The 19,554-nt window shown below is 44.0% G+C and overlaps 1 protein-coding gene across 23 annotated transcripts in view; it reads right to left on the bottom strand.

Moving 5' to 3' along the window:
* BEGAIN (brain enriched guanylate kinase associated) overlaps nt 1–19,554 on the bottom strand; it is a 359,789-nt gene that overhangs the window by 162,737 nt on the left and 177,498 nt on the right. For 4 of the 23 annotated variants that reach the window (XM_053284658.1, XM_053284657.1, XM_053284670.1 and 1 more), the window contains 2 exons: nt 17,479–17,621; nt 16,563–16,614 (listed from right to left, as the gene is read on the bottom strand). The exons of the other annotated variants lie outside the window; for them this stretch is intronic. In XM_053284658.1, coding sequence (XP_053140633.1) covers nt 16,563–16,567 — 5 coding nt within the window. In that variant the 5' untranslated portion in view covers nt 16,568–16,614; nt 17,479–17,621. The remainder of the gene's footprint in view (nt 1–16,562; nt 16,615–17,478; nt 17,622–19,554) is intronic. 23 annotated transcript variants of the gene reach the window in all.

Here is a 19,554-nt window from a genome sequence, read left to right as displayed (position 1 = left end):
CACCTTAGTCCACTGCTGCTTTAACCTCAGGTGCATGGGCTGGCCAACTGCCCGGTTCTGCAACATGCCAACTGACTACCCTGAGCATCTAGTGGGCTGAGGCGAGGGGGAGAGAGGCAGCTGGGGTGGGGTGAACAGAGGGGAAATGAGGCACACCTGTGGCTCATCTTCGCCCCCCACCCCTGCCCTACCTGGACAGGCCGCTGCTGCTCCAACACCTGAATCTGTCTCCATACAAAATTCCCTTTGAATAAGAAATCTAATGTCGGGGAGAAGAAACAAATACCATAGTTTCCTTCCTGACTTTGTGCAGGATATATATTTGTATGGAGCAGCAATCTTTCATGTGAGACCCCATCGGAAATGGTACAGGCCAGGCACAGGTTTCTGCTTTGAACTAGACCGAACCCTTAGTAAGGACCAGTAGATCTGAATCTCCAGACTAGCACAATGCGAGGCTGGCATTCCAGCTGCTGCTGCTGCTGCTGCTGCTACTACCATTACCATTTATATATTGCTTTTCAACAGATCTCCAGACTTAGTGCAACTAGCTAGCAGAAGCCTTGTACGATACCTCCAGCCTCAGAGGCGAGTCATCTCAAAATCCCAGTTGCAGGAGAGCAACAGCAGAGGAGGACCTCTTGCCTGTGGGTTTCTTTGGGCGACTGTGTGAAACAGGATGCTGGACTAGATAGATAGGCCTTGGGCCTGACCCAGCAGGGCTGTTCTTATGCTCTTATGACATGTTAATGCAAGCGCTTCATGAGTTTGGATACCAGACAACCGGAGGCCTAAGTCCAGGGCCTTCACACCCCCTGGGGCCCCCCAAATCCTGGGTGATGTGGTTTGTGCCCTCAAGAACCCTAACCGCCCTGAGACCTTGGGTTAGGGCAGTATAAAAATGTGCTAAATAAAAATAAATAAACTTGCAGCGGGAGGGCCTCCAAAGGTCCAAGCTTCAAAATTACCTAGGTGCACCTCTGTAGGCAACAACAACAACAAAAACTCTACCCACCACAAATTAAGGTTTTAGAATCCCTCATGTGTAGTAAGTTATATACAGTTGTCCTTGTGTATATAGATTATGGCTTATGACAGGGATTCTCAACACTGGGTCCCCAGATGTTGGACTTCAACTCCCGTAATCCCCAGCCCCAGTGGCCTTTGGTTGAGGATTATGGGAGTTGAAGTCCAATAACAACTGGGGACCCAGCGTTGAGAATCCCTGACTTATGAGTTGAAGTAAGTAATTGATTCTGTTCCCCGAGTCACTATTATGCTGATGGACCTCAGGATGCTAATACAAAAGAAAAACTAGATCCTGAAACCTGAGGTCTGTCCATAGGAGAGAACCAAAAGTTTCTTTGTGTTTCTCTTCTGCTTCTCGGTGGTGCTGATGACATGTTCTGCTAGTGAGACTTGAATAATTGATCCTAAGCAAGATGGTGCAGAGAAACTCATTTGTTCTGTAAACGTAACAAAACTCAGCTTTTTTAAGAGGAAGGGGGAAAGTCTACCCCCCTCCGGATTTAATAACTTCCTGACAGAGATAATCAGTGTCAGTTGTAGCCATGCTAATTCAATTCCAAAAGGCAAGGTTGAGAGATAATGAGCAATTATATGACTTATTTATTTGCTTGGCATATTAGAAATATGAAAATGAAGTTAGCGACATTCCTAAATTACATCGGAAATTGTCACATCTCTGGCAAAAGGAAATTGGGGGGGGGGGGTACTGTCTGACACAACCATCTGAGGTTAATTCTCATCTGAAGGAAGCTGTTCCCTTGAAACACCAACATGGAAAATATCCTCAGTGAGATGAGAACCCCTTTTTATAGATTAGCATTTGCTGAAACTGTACAAACAGCCATGCCTAATGGAGTAATATTTTTATTTTGCACTGTAGTATGAAGCTGGCATGCTTTCCTACAAGGTTCCTTCTATAAATAGCTCTGCAAAGTGCTGAATGCACTGTATTTCAGAATAGAAATAAGGAGCTTTTTATTGCATCGTGGTGTGATAATGTAATTTGTCTTCCTCTTCCTTCTTTTTCCAGACCTCATCATTGATTCTCACTCAGTATTTTTATAGTGTTTCGGCACTCCTTTGTTGAGGGTGAGAGAGAACCAAGAGAACCAACACAGTGAAGTGTGGCCTTAAGCAATGGAATGGAGTAGTTCAGTTGTCTTTCGGACAGCCCAGTGCTGTACCTTCTGTGTGGCTTTGGTGACCGTATAAGGTGTGCCTGTGTGCTTCCTTGCATATGAACATATGAAGCTGCCTTCTAGCAAGGGTTCTCAAAGTGAGGTCTGCAGATGTTGTTGGAATACAGCTCCCATCATCCCCAACCACAATGGCCTTCCATTGTGACCGAGGATGATGGGAGTTGTCATCCAATATCCGCAGAGCCAACTTTGAGAACCCCTGCCTTATTGTTCAGTATTGTCTACACCAGGTCTGTACAACTTTGGACCTCCAAAGTTGTTGTTGTTGGACTACAATTCTCATCATTCCTGATTTTGACCACTGGTGACAGATGATAGGAGTTGTAGTCCATCAGCAGCTGGAGGACCAAAATTGTGCAACTCTAATTTACAGTGGCTGGCAGTGTAGACCAGTCAATGTACACCAGGGTTTAGGAACATAGGAAGCTGCCATATACTGAGTCAGACCATTGGTCCTTCTAACTCAGTATTGTCTACACAGACTGGCAAAGGCTTCTCCAAGCAGGAATCTCTCTCAGCCCTATCTTGGAGAAGCCAGGAAGGGAACTTGGAACCTTCTGCTCTTCCCAGAGTGGCTCCATCCCCTGAGGGGAATATCTTACAGTGCTCACACAGCTAGTCTCCCTTTCATATGCAACCAGGGCAGATCCTGCTTAGCTAAGGGGTCAAGTCATGCTTGCTACCACAAGACCTGCTCTCCTCTCCTGTATAGAGGTGTGCACAGAGTTTCAGATGGGAGTCCTACCCAATCCTACCTGGAGATGTCAGGGATTGCCAGATTCCATGTTTAATTTCTGGCATCTCCAGGTAGGACTGGGCTCCTGCCTGAAACCTTGGAGAACTAGTCAGTGTAGACAATACTGAGCTAGGTGGTCTGACTTGGTAGGAGAAAGCTTCTTATGCGCCTACCATTCTAGCAGGGGGTGTAATTAGTCTCTATTTGCCCTGACCTGCTTAGTCTTAGATGACAGGGAATTTGACATCACATTAAATTAACTACAGCGTGGGGAGTCTCCGTCCCAGCCAGCCCAAAGGATTCAGCTGCGACTGTGCCGATTTGAAATGCCAGCTCAAAGAGGCTTTCTTGGAACTGCCTGACATTCTTAAAGACTAGTTGTTCCTTTGGAGTGAAGCCCAAAAATCTGTCTTCAGTTAAACATGGAGAATGCATTAATTTTGCCCACTAGGGATTACATCTACCCACTTGCTCTAAGTACTGAATGTGGAAGCTGGCAGTTCTTTGTATGACTGGAATGGAGTCCTAGGAGTTGTTTCATTGTGAGTGTATTTTTGGAATAATATTCAAGGGGGAGTAGAAGCAATGTAAAAGGAAATATAAAAGAAAGGAAGAAAAACTCCAGCTGGGTATCAAACCTCACAGTTTGGATGGGTAGAAGCTGAAGCCATTCAAGGCACTCAGAAACCCACATGCACTGGTTTGACTGATAAGTTGTTTCTCCATAGGTGTGGTTTCTGTTATTTGGTATTATGCAGGGTCTTTTCAGTTGTGGCACCAATATTGTGGAATGCTTTTTCGAGGAAAGGCCACCTGGCTCCATCCTTGTGTATTTGGTAATCTGATCAAGTTTGGGCTTTTCTCAAAGGGTTTTGGGGGAAGCTGAATGTCAGCTCCCCCACCACATTTTTACTCCCCACAAACTCTATTTTATCCGCTGCTTGCTGCTGTATTATTTCCTGTATTTTTAAAAACTGTTTCATTTTAAATACCTTTGGGGGGGACATTGCTCTTGATGGGCACTTTGGATTTGTCTGAAGCAGCATGTTGGCTTACAAAAACCTAATATTCATAAATAAATACATACATTACAGTGGTATGGCCACCATTAGCAATAGCAATAGCAATAGCAATAGCAATAGAACTTACATTTATATACTGCTCTATAGCTGGAAGCTCTCTAAGCGGTTTACAATGATTTAGCATATTGCCCCCAACATTCTGGGTACTCATTTTACCGACCTCGGAAGGATGGAAGGCTGAGTCAACCTTGAGCCCCTGGTCAGGATCGAACTTGTAACCTTCTGGTTACAGGGCGGCAGTTTTACCACTGCGCCACCATTAGACAAAGGGGGACAAATGTCGATGGGTTGCTGGAGTCTGGGGGCTGCCATAGCATCCCTTCTGCAGCGGTGGCTGGTAAGGGTGGTGGGTGATGAGAAGCACCTTTAAAAGTAAATTAGGTCTTACCAGCGGTACCACTGCACCTAAAAGCCACCTCAAGCAGGGGCGCTCTACCCAGCATCCTGTGCAACAGTGGCACGGTTCCAGCACTCATCTGGCCTCTGCCCATGTGCAGAGAGTATTTGCATGGTCAGGTGTTGCTGACCATGCAAATGGCCTCCTAGCATGCGCAGAGGCCAGGTGATTGCTGGAGCCATGCTGCCGCACAGGATGCTGAGCAGAGCGCCACTGCTCGAGGTAGTTTGCAGGTGTGGCGGTACCGCTGGTAAGACCTTCTAATTTACTTTTAAAAGTGCTTCTTGCTGCCCCCCCGGCACTGCCCTCACCAACCCCCACTGCCCTCCCTTCTGACACCTCCTTGCCCCTCTCCCATACCCAGTTGGCAAATGAAGCTGGTCCCACTGCCCATCCTACACTCAGAATTCTGACAGCAAAACTGCCCATGTCTCCCACAATTCCTAGCTCATTAACTTCTCCTTCCCATTTCCTACACCTTCAGGTGGGGGTCTTTTACAGTGGGAAAAACCAATAGGTCAGTGATCTTCACTATTTTTCAAGTGGGGCCACTTTGGGGGGGGGAACCACCCCAAAAACCCTCCAGTGTGAGAGCTATTTCCCACCTACATGTAGTATCGTGTTTTTCTTAGCATGTGTGCATTTGTGGGGGGACTTTAAGAGTAACAGATAGGGGCGTGCACAAAACTGGTATGCTTGGTTCGGTCTGAGTCCAAACCGGACTCGAGCAGAACTGGGCATGTTTGGGTTTGCCCCCACAAACAGACCGTACCTCCCAGTTTGGTTCACATTCCAGCCAATCTGGGGACTCTAACAGAAAATAACCAATTTTTAAAAAGCACTCACAGCTTCCAGGGGGAGCTGCCACAGCTGCGGTGTGTGTGTGTATTTATGGCCGTTCCCCCTCCCCCGCTGGCCTCCCCACAGTCTCAAATTGGCCCAGTTCGGGCAGTTTTCGGCCTGTTCTGGGCCTCTTTGCACTGGCGGTGGCCATTTTGGAGACTGCCGCACAGGTGCACTGGCCATCTGCATCCCTCCCAACATTTCCCCTACAGAGTTCTAAATTCTGTAGTATATCACAATAATGATTGTAAGACTCTACTATAATGCAGAATATCAATCAATCAATTTTTATTACAGCCATTGGCCAGCCAAGAGATAAAAATCAGAATAACAACTGTTTAAGTAATACATCAAATGCAACTCAATTCATTGTCACTTTAGAATCAGCCCTGAATGCTACTTTGGGGGAAGGTATCGGATTGCCAACACTGTAATAATAAATTTCCTTTTCACAAACCACAGAAATTGGATGGTCAAAACATCTGCTGGTTTAAGACCAGAGTTAAGGCTATCTCAACTTGGCTCGAGCTCCATAAAGCTGGGAAATTGGAACCTAAAGCTGGTGATGCTTTAACAGATATGCCTCACGATCAGTAATGATGTTGTGCAATGTAAGAAACTGTGTTTCCTTACAACTGTTACAGTTGTGCTCGCCCTCCATGCACTCATATTTCCTTGGTCTTTGAAACCCATCTCAAGATGGGCAGGATGGAGTGCTTGGTACAGATGGCTCACATTATCCAAGTGGTTGCATGGAGGGCAAGTTGGAAGCAAGGGCAATCTGTGACATTACACAACATCATTACTGCTCACGTGGCATGTCTGTTAAGGCATCAGTCTTACATTCCAACTTCTCAGCTTTGTGGAGCGTGAATCAAATTGAAATAGCCTTAACTCTCGTCTGAAATCAACAGGTCTTTTGACCATCAAATTTAGTCTAATTCCACTAATTCAAAAAATAATGCATAGATTTATTTCACACTAGGTTGCCATTTTTTGTAATAACCTCATGATCGAAGTCACACGTAGATCTTGCCAGAGTCAGCTTTTTAACTGGCTGCATACCATCATCCCAGCTGTAAACAAAATCCTTTATTCACTGGGTTTTGTGGAAAATAAAAAGAAGGTAGACATTTATGCTGGACACATGCCCTTTTGTATCATTTTATAAGATTCTATGGCAATATCTATAGTTTTTACACCATTACTATATCAGCTCAATAGGCCAGGGATATATTTGGAAGACTTTTAACAGAATAACCAATCACCACTAATGCCAGTTGTGGTGAAAAAAGAATTCAGAGGTCCATCCAACAATTCTAGACACAGCTAGAAATTACCCCACCCCCAGGCCTTTTTTTTTTAAAAAAAGAGAGTTTAAGTAATACCCCATTGATTTTCAGCATCTTTGATAGGTTTCTTTGAGGATTCAGTCTATGCCTTTGGTACCTTAATGAAGAAAATGTATCTTTCAAGAGACACCAAAAGCATCATTCCACCTCCAAACAGGATAACCCAAACTTCAATAGGAGAATAAATCTGGAGGGAGAAACAAGATCATACTGAACTACAGATTTATTTATTTTTTAAAAAGAATATGTAGGCTGGCTATATAAATCTCATACATCAAATATTTCAATTGACCTCAATAATACTTTTAAAAGCACTTAGGCCCACTGCTTCCTGGGGGGGGGGGCGGCGGCTTAATTTTATAATGTGAACAAATCTTTCACTTTATAATTTTCATCCCGCTCCCCCAGCACATGTGAGCTGGAATTAAGACACTAGTTGGCAATTACTTTGCTCCATCTCTCAAGTACAGATGCCAAATTATTATTCTACATGACAAAATTCATGAAATCTTAGGGCTGCTTCAAATTATAACTTTTAAAGATATACACTTATAGCATTGTACAAGGTTTTAAAGAAGTGTATCCTTAAAAATGTAATATGTGAATGAGCCAGCGTGGTGTAGTGGTGAGAGTGCTGGACTAGGACCAGGGAGACCCGAGTTCAAATCCCCATTCAGCCATGATACTTGCTGGGTGACTCTGGGCCAGTCACTTCTCTCTCAGCCTAACCTACTTCACAGGGTTGTTGTGAAAGAGAAACTCCAGTATGTAGTACACCGTTCTGGGCTCCTTGTCGGAAGAACGAGATTTAAATGTAAAAAATAAAATAATAAATAATCCTATGCATGGAAATGTGCATCCTTCAGGTTCATTCATTAGACAGCCAGGATTAGCTCCCATTTGTCTATACCAGGCATCCCCAAACTGCGGCCCTCCAGATGTTGCTGAACTACAACTCCCAGCATCCCTAGACAAAAAATTTTGTGGCTGGGTATGCTGGGAGTTGTAGTTCAGCAACATCTGGAGGGCCGCAGTTTGAGGATGCCTGGTCTATACACTTGATGGCAAACCTGGGTTTCCTGCCATGTATGTAATATGTGAAAAGGCCCTCCTTTGAGTTTACCTCCCATGTTACTATGTTTTTGATGGAGCAAGTGTCACAGAGCATGCCTGTGTCCTAAGCAATCATGTGTGAAGTGTAAGAGGAACCCATGCGGTTTTCAAGGAAAGCATGTTCTGGGTCCAAACACTGGCCAACATTCCATGCTGCAGAATGCTGGCATTAGGAACCTGTTGGGGCTGCTGTGCAATACTAAAGGGGGCCCTGGTGATGTTGCTGAGGTGGGAAGCTGCACAATGCTCTAAAACAGCACATAGTCACTTGCGTCACACCGCTTCCATTGGAAACCATGGAAGTACCGCGATGCCAAGCGCCTGTGTAACCCGCTCCTATTTCTCCTAGAGTCCACACTCCAGAAACCAATACTGAAATGAACTTAGAGGCAACTTTGATCATGGAAAAGGTTTTAAGTTATCAACTTAAACAAATGCCCGCTTTACATATATAACACACATTTATGTATTTAAATCAAGACCTCCAATCTCCTGTACAGAAGACACCACAGGAGTCTCACAAATTTTTGTGATCCAACAGGATACAGGAAGCAGCCGCTCCTCAAGCTTCTCTGCAGTTCTTAGGTCTGCAGTCCCGCCATCTTCCTGGTTCTTGGTGCTGACTCTGTGGTTGAGGGAACAATGCTGGAGAGCAGAAAGCTGCTGTTCTCATCTCCTTTTCAACAGTTCCGTCTCTGACCTTCATCTTCTTGTCCCAACCTCTTCTTCTTCTTTATCTCACTCCTTCTCAAGGTCTTCTTCTTCTTTTTCCTCTGGAAGTCACTACCTCACAGATACTTGCCTACAACCCGGGTCAAAAGTAATTCAATGCACTCTCCATCCAACCAGGGGAGTTGGATGGAGACACACACACACTGTTTCAGGTCACTGTGCAGCTTCCTGCCTTCACAACACCCTTCTACATTGTACATCAGTCTAGGCGGGTCCCTAGTGCTGGCTTCTGAAGCGCTGAATGTCAGACACAGAGAGGAAATCGGTACAATTTATATGAGCCCTTGGGCCTCAGACAGGCCAGCAATCCTGTTAACATGAGGAAAATCTGAGGCTAAATTGTTCAGGTTCACTCAGGATTAGCCCTCTTATCAAAAGGTGTGAAACTGCAAAGACCTACTGATGGTATTGTAGCATTCTGTCAAGTTATGCAATGCCATGTCACGGCTTCCCAAGAAATTGATCAAATCATAGGAACATAGGAAGCTGCCACATACTGAGTCAGACCATAGGCCCATCTCGCTCAGTATTGTCTACACGGACTGGCAGCTGCTTCTCCAAGGTTGCAGGCAGGAATCTCTCTCAGTCCCATCTTGGAGAAGCCAGGGAAGGAACTTGGAGCCTAGATGCTCTTCCCAGAGTGGCTCCATCCCCTAAGGGGAATATCTTACAGTGCTCACACTTCTAGTCTCCCTTTCATATGCAACCAGGGCGGATCCTGCTTAGCTTAAGGGGACAAGTCATGCTTGCTAAATCCAACCATCAGTCCATCAGAATCCTCAAAAGGTGATCAATTCAAAGCTGGAGGTTTGTCAAAAGCAACTATTATTGACAAACTTTAAACATTGTTCATTTTTTATTATAACAACATTACAGATTGTCCTTTAAAAAAAAAAGCCAGGTGTGAGCAATCATCATACAATTAATTCCATTATGAACTGACTGAATAGTCTTCCCACCCATCCTTTAAGCCAACTGTTGTCAAACATGTCTCATCTAATAATTAAGAAATCTGTATATTCAGGTGAGGCTTAATGCCACCTGGTTAACTCCTGCCACGTGTTTTCCCTTCAAATTCAGAGAAGACTTTGCAGCAAAAAAAAGAAAAAAAGAAGAAAAAGAAAAGAAAGTAGCATCAATCCTTTCTTTGCATATAAAATCCGGAGGGCACGAATGCTTTGATCTGCATTAAAAATATCTCAAAATGACTACATTAGAGCAACATTTACATTCAAATTTATTTAAATTTAATGCAATGGCACAAAGTCTTCTGGCATTTGATAGGGAACATCTATGAAAGTCCTCTTTGGTTTCGTTACAGAAAGATGCAACTGGTTAAAGAAGAATGATTTTTACTGTAAGCTGTACTGTGGCAACAGGCTGACAGTTTGAGCATTGAAGGATCGCAGAAGGGGGAAAACAACTGTTTATCCCATCTACTCAGGAAAAATCAAGAAGCATGGCCAGCTCCAGAGAACGGAAAATGGGGGAAATGCAACAGCCATGCAGACAATAAGGGGATCTGATGAGGAGACCTGAGGGAGCTGAACAAAACCTTTCAGATTACACATGGGTCTAGTTCAGATGTCACATTGCTGACCCAACAATATCTGCTTTGTTGGAAAAGGAACATTGCACAGGCATGTGCAAATTCTACTTGCCAGCTCTCCAGTGGGGTCTGGCAAGCCCTCTGGCGAGCAGGACATCCAGCACCACACAGATCTTCTTCCCAAAGGTCTTATTTCCACTGCCATTTTTAGCCTACTTTCCAGTAGGCTTAAGTTATGAGTTCACCTGACATTCTGTGTGTGTGTCCATGTGTGCCCGTGTTCGTCCGTGTGTGTGTATCCCCCCACCCATCATCAACTTTGCAACTGGACCAATATGAACCAAATCAGGTACAGTTGTAGGGACACAAAGGGTCACCTCAACGGCCTAGTTTGTGATGATGTAATCCACCGCGGTCCAAGATGGCGGATGAGTAAACATTTGAGGAGCAAGTGGGCTAACATGTGAACCACCTAACTGCTTTGAACCAAATTTGCTACAGCTCTAGGGACACATAGGGATGCCCTAATGGCGTGGTTTGTGGTGATGCCATCCGCTCCAATTCAAGTTGGCAGCCGTGTGAACATCTGAGGTGCAAGCGGGCTAATTGTCTAACCAATTTAAACCACATTAGGTACAGCTGCAGTGAGGGACAAACAGGGACACCTCAACAGTGTAGTTTGTGATGATGTCATCCACACCTATTCAAGATGGGGGATGCGTAAAGTTTTGAGGTGCAAGTGGGCTAACTTGTCAACCACTTAACCAATTTGAACCAAATTTGCTGCAGCTGTAGGGACACATAGGGATGCCCTAATGGCGTGGTATGTGGTGATGTCATCCACATCAATTCAAAATGGTGGCCACATGTACATCTGAGGCACAAGCAGGCTAATTTGTGGATTGCCTAACCCTTTTGAACCAAACTGGTTACAGTTGCAGTGAGTGAAACACAGGGACACCTCAATGAAATAGTTTGTGATGATGCCATCCACACTAATTCAAGATGGCGGATGGGTAAACTTTTGAGGCGCGAGTGGGCTAACTTGTGAACCGCTTAACCAATTTGAACCAAATTTGCTGCAGCTATAGGGACACACAGGGACAACTCAATGGCATAGTTTGCGATGTTGTCTTCCACCCCAGTTCAAGATGGCAGACATGTAAACTTTTGAGGTGCAAGTGGGTTAACTTGGAACCGATTTGAACTTGATTTGAACAAAAATTGGTACAGCTGTAGGGACACATAAGGACACCTCAACTGCATAGTCTGTGATGCTGTCATCCACGCCAAACCAAGATGGTGGTTGTGTGAATGTCTGAGGTTCAAGCCAGCTAATTGGTGGACTGTCTAACCCATTTTAACCAAATTGGGTACAGTTGGGTACAGTTGAGGTGAGTGACACACAGGGACATCTCAATTGCATAATTTGTGATGATGTCATCCTCACCGATTCAAGATGGTGGATGCGTAAACTTTGGAGGTGCAAGTGCACTACCTTGTGAACTGCTAAACCGATTTGAACCAAATTTGATACAGCTATAGGGACACATAGGGACACCTCAATGGTGTAGATTGTGACGATGTCATCCAACTCCATTCAATATGGAGGACATATAAACATTTGAAGCACAAGTGCACTAACTTGTGGATAGTCTAACCGATTTGAACCAAATTTGCTACAGCTGAATGGACACATAGGGATGTCCCAATGGTGTAGTTTGTGATGATGTCATCCACCCTGATCGAAGATGGTGGACATGTGAACGTTTGAGGCACAAGAGATGTAACTTGAGGACTGTCTAACTGATTTGGACCAAATCTGGTACAGTTGTAGTGAGTGACACACAATGATACCTCAATGGTGTGGTTTGTAATAATGTCACACACCCTGATCCAAGATGAACCTGAACCAAATTTAGTCCAGTTGTAGAGACAGTGAAAGGAAAGTAGGCTGATTAGTTCTTACTAGAACAACTTGTTTAGGATTTAAGAAAAGAGCAAGAATTATTTCTGAGCAACAGGAGAGGGCTCCCACTGTTCCACACCATCTCCATATCCTAAGTCCTCTGCCTGTGTGCCAGAAAAGGATCTGAGGAAAGAGAATGGATTGGTGGCAACCACAAATAATGGCTGGGTAATGAACTATGTCTAAATTTGTGGATCCCTGAGAATATATACCATGTGCTCACCTGATCTTTTCTTTTGTTTTCTCCTCCCCTGGTGCACCTTATTTGTTGAACCACAGTTTGACATGATGTTGAGTGCTCTTTATGAACCAGGATTACACATCGTATTTTATTGTATCGGGGATGTGACATCTGAACTGGACCACTGGATGAGTTCAGATCTCACACAGAACCATAGTTTATTCCATCTAATTGTGGTTAGTTTGTATTTCTGAACCTGCTCCAGTCAACAAACTTTGGTTTATTTTTGACAGTCAGAACATGATCTGAACCCAAAGTGTTACCATATCAGATCATGATCAGAACTCATTTGTTTGTCCTAACTGTGGTTTTGCAACAATGGTCAGCTGCTTGGGAAGAGAACAGAAAATGGGAATGAAATAAATTCATTCCTACTTTTCTCCTCAACTTATGTTCTTCTTAGAGACTGCCCAAGACATTTGATGCCCAAGACAAAAATAAAAAAGAAACAATCATGATGGTGGCGTGGAAGAGAATAACAAACTAAGTAGCTGGCAATTTGATGACCACTTGAAGTGGCCTGTACTACCCTGTACTACCCTGCTCAATAGTAGGGCTCGGCCAGCACTGCATAATCACATTGTGCAGATTAGCCCTATTCTCTGTGCATCTGCATTAGCACTGACTGAGTAGGATTGTGGTTCAGACCATAAAATGACCTCTGAATGTAGTTCTGTACTAGGCACTGTGAGGGGGTAGGCTTTGGAACATAGAAAGCTGCCATATACTAAGTCAGACCATTGGTCCATCTAGCTCAGCGTTGTCTGGCAGTGGCTTCTCCAAGGTTGCAGGCAAGAGACTCTCTCAGCCCCCCTGATTACCTGATGTGCCTTGAAGTCCCCCACCCCCGAGTTATAGTACTACCTGAATATACTTCATAACCTTGTGGGTTTCCAAATCCTTGTGTGTAAATCTTTGTAGGTATATCATGTACAAACAACCACTTTGTATATAATTGTGCTTTGGCAATGTACTGTATGCTTTGGTAGTTTGTTGGTTCAATAAAAAAATCTTGTCCTATAAAAAAATAAAATCTTGTCCTATCTTGGAGATACCAGGGAGGGAACTTGGAACCTTCTGCCTGCAAGCAAGCAGATGATGCTCCTCCCCGAGTGGCCCCATCCCCTAAGGGGAATATCTTACAGTGCTCACATGTAGTCTCCCATTCAAGTGCAAACCAGGGCAGATACTGCTTGGGGGACAATTCATGCTTGCTACCACAAGACCAGCTCCCCTCCCAGGTCTGTGTGCTGCTACCACTCCAACTCTCAGTTCTCCCTGCCACCATCTGGGTCTCTCTCTTCGGGTGAGGTGGGAGAGGAAACAAAACACACTTGAGAAAACTAAATAACAAGATGTCATGGTTTAACAAAAGTTCTTGTTAAACAAAAGTGTGATGGTTACAACTTCTAGAGGTGCATAAACGTAGCTGTTGCAAAGTACTGTTATGGCTTAAAGAGATGCTAACAGTCTTTCTCCACTCTGGGGTTCAGGTACCTTGTTTACAGACTTTCTGATTAGACCTTTGGGTCTTCCCCGAACAGATGCTGGCTCTCTAGTGGAGAGCAGATTCATTCCTGCCTCCACCTAAGCCCCACTTCTCTCTTCACCAGAGAAATCTCCTCTGTTTAGAACTCTTCTCCCTCCAAGCGAGGATGAAGTACAGAGGCACAATGCCTCTAAATACCAGTTGCAGGGGAGTAACATCAGGAGGGAGAGCATGCCCTCAACTCTTGCCTGTAGCTTCCAGCGGCATCTGGTGAGCCACTGTGTGAAACAGGATGCTGGACTAGATGGGTCTTGGGCCTGATCCAGAGGGGCCGTTCTTATGTTCAAGCCTCTGGCTCACCTTTTCCCCTCTTCTCTGTCTGACTAACTGTCATCCAACTGATTTTTAACTGTCACCTCTCTGTGTCTGCCTCCACCTGTATTCCAAGCAAGGTTTCCTTGTCCTTCCTGCAGGGGTCTCACTTTGGAGGCTGCTGTCACTCAACCTCCTGCACATACTTAGACATTTCTATAAACATAGGTTTAAAATATATATCTAAATAACACAACCCTAACAAACAATATGGGGAAAAATGCAACCCATCACAGCACCCATGTCCTTCAGTCCAGCAAAGTGGGCCGGTTTTCAGTGGCAACAAGCCCCCACCCTCTGGCCACCATGGATAGCCTATAGGGGAAGGAAGGAGAAATGGCATTGTGAAGGATGGACTTCCAGAAACAAAAGGTTTAGTTAAGCATTTTATATGTTGCTTGGTCTGGGGGTTTAGTGAGGCAAGCATAGCAACTGTTCCTAGGTGCTGCAATTGACAAGAGGCCCATTCACAGGTTATGTTCAACACTCATAAGTGTACACAGATAAAGATATGCACACAGGTATAGACATTAACATATTATGTTAATGCAGGTACAGAAGTACACTTTATATCTGCACCATGCATTTGAGGGGCATGTACCCAGGTTCACTTTTAAAATAAACACAGGCACAGTCATTCACACATACACATGTACGAGTGTGTACAGACATATGTACCCTCGTATACCATAATGTCTGAATGAGACTAGGGAAAGTTCCATTGATGACAGAACCTAGGCAGCAGCAGAGGGGCCATTAGAAGCTAACTGTCAAGAAAGAAGGAGCTGGGAGAAAGGGACACAGCCAGAACACTTGTAAACTCAGCTGTAACTAGTTGTCCTATGGACAGTGTTTCCTGTAACAGGGATTCTCATACATCATTGACTACAACTCCCATCAACCCCAGCAAGAGGCAACTGCAGCTGCGGATGGTGGGAGTTGTAGTCAACACTTCTAGGAATTTGGTACAGGGAAAATTGGCAATGAACTTTGTATTTCTTGGAAAAGATCAAAGTTTGTTTTGTTCTGTAAAACTCTAAATCCTCTTTATTTTTTAAAGTATTTGGACTTTATTAGAATGACACCCCATACCTATAGGATTCAACCACTATCATGAGCAGTAGATATTAAAGGAGAAAACTGTTGAAGATAAATGGTGGCAGCAGCTAAAAGAACCATCGCAAGCAGCACACCACTTTTTCTCGTCATAAGAGCATAAGAAAAGCCAGGCCAAGGCCCATCCAGTCCAGCATCCTGCCTCAGGTACAGCCAGGTACCAGGCCAACCAGGTACACTCGGGAAGCCCGCAAGCGGGTGAAAGAAGGCAATTGCCCTGTCCCACTGATGTTGCCTAACATCCTCAGGGGCATGCCACCTCTGATTCCAATGGAATTATAGCTACCTTCCTAATAGAAAAGGAAGGAAAAAAGGGGAGTGGAGCGATTTGGAAGGAACAGGAGGTGTCATTTTAATAGGAAAAAGGAGAGAGGGGAGGGGAGGAAGGGGCCCCATCTGGTGCTCTTGGTTAAGGCTGCAAAATGTCATGGGCTGGCACTGAGTCCAGCTTGCTTATCTGCTGCCTCTAATTCTTCTTCTCAGAAGTAATATCTGAATTGCTTCCAAGACTAGCACAGCCTGGGGCATTTTGCTATCTTTTAAGGAAAGAAACAAAATAGAAGACATTAATCCTAAGCGTGATTTCAGCTAACGCACTTGTCTCTGAGAATCATCCTGTGGAAGATTCAGAGATAAAGCTCAGGAAATTAGAAGATTAGAAGTTGGGATAATAAAAACCGAAATAACAGTTAATGAAGTGTTTCGCTGATTATTAGCTACAGATACTTCTGGCTTAAAATGTATGTTTCTGGGTTTAAAAAACAAACAAACCTGTTCTGCATATTACTGATAGTATGAGATCGAACAGTTCCAATGTGTGATGCTTGAAAAATAAATAAATTTCTGAGGATTAAAATATTGAAAGAATATGCATATGATGAATATTTATATACTGCTTTTCAACAAAAGTTCCCAAAGCTTTTGTTGAATATATATATATATATATATATATATATATATATATATATATATATATAATAGATATACATATATGAATATATATGTAAAGTTTACATAGATATAAATAATATATCTTGTACATAGTTTAAGTAAAAATGATGTAAATGTTTTTACATAGTTTTTACATAGATATAAATAAATAAATATGGCTCCCTGTCCCCAAAGTGCTCACAATCTAAAAAATAAACATAAATTAGATACCAGCAGCAACAACCACTGGAGGGATGCTGTGCTGGGGATGGGTGGGCCAGTTGCTCTCTCTCTGCTAAATAAAGGGAATCACCACTTTAATATACTTTAACATTAATATACTATTTATGTTTCTTTTTCTTTACTTTTTAAAGGAAGCAGAAATCTGCTGAGAAAACGCTCCTTGAGTTTACCTCATCTTGGTTACTGTTAACTTGGGATGTGTCTTCCTCTCATAGAGCTGATCTAAAAAGTGAACACACAGAGCAGCTTCACACAATCTGCAAGTACATAGGAACATAGGAAGCTGCCTTCTACTGAGTCAGACCATAGGTCCATCTAGCTCAGTATTGTCTACACAGACTGGCAGTGGCTTCTCCAAGGTTGCAGGCAGGAGTCTCTCTTAGCCCTATCTTGGAGAAGCCAGGGAGGGAACTTGGAACCTTCTGTATGCAAGCATGCAGGTGCTCTTTCCAGAGTGGTCCCATCCTCTGTGGGGAATATTTTATTTATTTGTTTGTTTGATTGATTGATTGATTTATAGACCGCCCTTACAAAATAGCTCAGGGCGGTTCACAAACATCAAAGACCCTTTAAAACAATTTAAGAGCACTGGAAAGCCAGGCCGAACAGGTAGGTCTTTAGGGCTCTCCTAAATTCCAATAAAGAATTCAAATTACAGATGTCTGCAAGGAGCGCATTCCACAGTCCAGGAGCAGCTACAGAGATATCTTACAGTGCTCATACATCTAGTCTCCCATTCAAATGCAAACCAGGGTGGACCTTGCTTGGCAAAAGGGACAATTCATGCTTGCTACCACAAGACCAGCCAGAAACATGTTGGGGAAATGTTGTTAACTGGGAGTGCACATTTCCAGTGGGCATGACATCTGGACCTGCCCAAGTCCAGTTTCTTCACAAGATTCCTGAGATTCACTCAACGTTCTCCTAAGAGCCTTCATCCAACTTCAAATGTAGGTTACAGGTGAGCAGAGCTCTCAGGATAATGTCGGCTGAATCTCAGGACTCCTGCGCGGGAACCCGACATGGGCGGGTTTAGTTGCCATGCCCACCAGAAGTGTGTGCTCCTGGTTACCTCAGCTTCCTTACTTGTGACTGATCCAGTGAAGCCACCCACAGGTTTAAGAGCAGGCTGAAGAATTGCTATGATGCTGTGAACACGAAGCTGATGGTTTTTTCCTCGTTGGCAATTTCGCTGTGTAGTTTTCCACCAGCCTACTCTTCATTCAGACCTGACCAGTTAAATAAGAATAAAAACTCATAACCTAAATGTACAAAGACATTGTAATCTTACAGTGTTACAGAGTAGAGCCCAAAGAGGCAGAATGGCTTCTATTAAGCCCCCTTCCTCTCCAGGCTGCTACTGATTCTTTCTCCCCTCACTTTCACAGCTCTAAAAAAAGGAATGAAGAGTCAAGACCTTTCTTGATTTTGAATGGAAATGGTGTGCCACACTTCTAGTTAGCTTGCTAGTCCTTGGCTCTTAGTGCTTATTCTGTTCTCCTTTAAGTACATTTCATGGAGGTGAAAAGCCTGGTGATGTAATATAACTACATTTCCAGAAACCTCTGTGCAGAGAGGAAGGAGTTTAGTTTCTTTCCCATGATGCAATGGGAGGGGACTTAACCTTGTGATATCAGGTGGAGGAGAGGGGATCTATATTTATACATTTATAACCTGTTTTTCAATTTTGACATATTCTCAAAGTGGGAATAATATACACAATTCAATAGAAAATAAAAATAATTGAAAACAAAAGTATCTGTTGAAAGCAATAATACCCCGCCACACAAAATCCAATCCAGATAAAATTACTAGAATGCTGCCTGAACATGAAGTTCTTCGTTGTGTACCTTAATGAACTAAGTACCAGGATCTAAGGAATACTCAAATCATGTTCCTAGAGCCTTCTAAAAACAGTACCTGAGGTAGCTTTTAGAAGAAGTAAGGGGGAAGATTTTCCCTCTGTAATTTGAGTACTGAGGAGGAAGAAGCAGGAGATGGGATAGCAATTTTGAAAGGGTTGGTTTTACCTATGACTGCTGAAAAGATAACAAGCCTGTACACCAGATAACGAGCTCCCCTTAAGACCATAAAGCATGTCAAAAACAATGGCAGGAGCAGCCCGTGCAGGTGGGGCGGGGTGTGTGTGTGTGCAAATGAGCCGGCTCATTCCGGTTCACCCGTCCCCATCTCACTTTCCTAGTTTTGACCACTGTCTCACTAACCCTAGGCACACGGCTGGCTATTCACCTGTTTCTCCAATCAGGTGAATAACCAGCCTGCATGCCTGGGGTTAACGTGGCAGCAGGTGAAACTAGGAAGAGCAAGAGGGCTGGGGTGGAGAGAGCTGAGTCAGAACAAGCCACACCTGTGGCACATTTACCGCCCTCCCTTGTCTTGTAAGAAGGTCAGGTAACTGCGCGGATGCTCGGTATTACATAGTCTCTTGTGCTCTTGGTCTGCATGTGCGTTCTGCTTGCACAAGGGTAGCCAACAGCTTTGCATTATTTCCAGCAACATATATGGAGTGAGGAAGAGGTTGCACAACTGCTCCCTAGACTAGAACACTATCTCTCAGCTTAGCAGAACTAGCTAGTACAACATCCTTGCACTAGTGCAGGGCTGCTCAGCTCCAGCCCTCCTCCAGATCTTTAGCCTACAACTCCCATAATCCCTGGCTATTGGCTGCCGTGGCTGGGGATTATGGGAGTTGTAGTCCAAAAATTGCCCTGAGCCATTTTTGGAAGGGCAGTATATGAAGCAAATAAATCAAATCAATCAAATAAATAAATGAATGAATTTGAAAAAACAAAACAAAACAGCTGGGGAGCCAAAGTTGAGCAGGCCTGCACTAATGCAACATAGTCTGGATATTACCTGATGTATACTGAGGTTCTTATAAGCTGCTCATTATGCCTCAGTTGTGGAAAGTTGAAATACACAGGAAGGTGCCTTATACTGAAGCTATTCCCACGATCAGTAGATAGCAGGCTAAGGGAGCCTGTGGTTCCAAGGTGGCTAGCCCGCCTAATTCCCCCTCCCCTTAAATGAGGTTAATGGAGTGAGTGCTCCGTTAACCTCGTTTGTTTGGTCATCTGCTGTGGCAGCACATGGTGACAAATTAGTAGACCCCCAATCAGGAGGCTGCAGCCAGCCTCCCGG

The sequence above is a fragment of the Hemicordylus capensis genome, chromosome 1 (genome assembly GCF_027244095.1).
Source record: "Hemicordylus capensis ecotype Gifberg chromosome 1, rHemCap1.1.pri, whole genome shotgun sequence".
Classification (NCBI taxonomy): Eukaryota; Metazoa; Chordata; class Lepidosauria; order Squamata; family Cordylidae; genus Hemicordylus; species Hemicordylus capensis.
The sequence above is the reverse complement of the archived record's forward strand: the minus strand, read 5'-3'. Positions and strand labels throughout refer to the sequence as shown.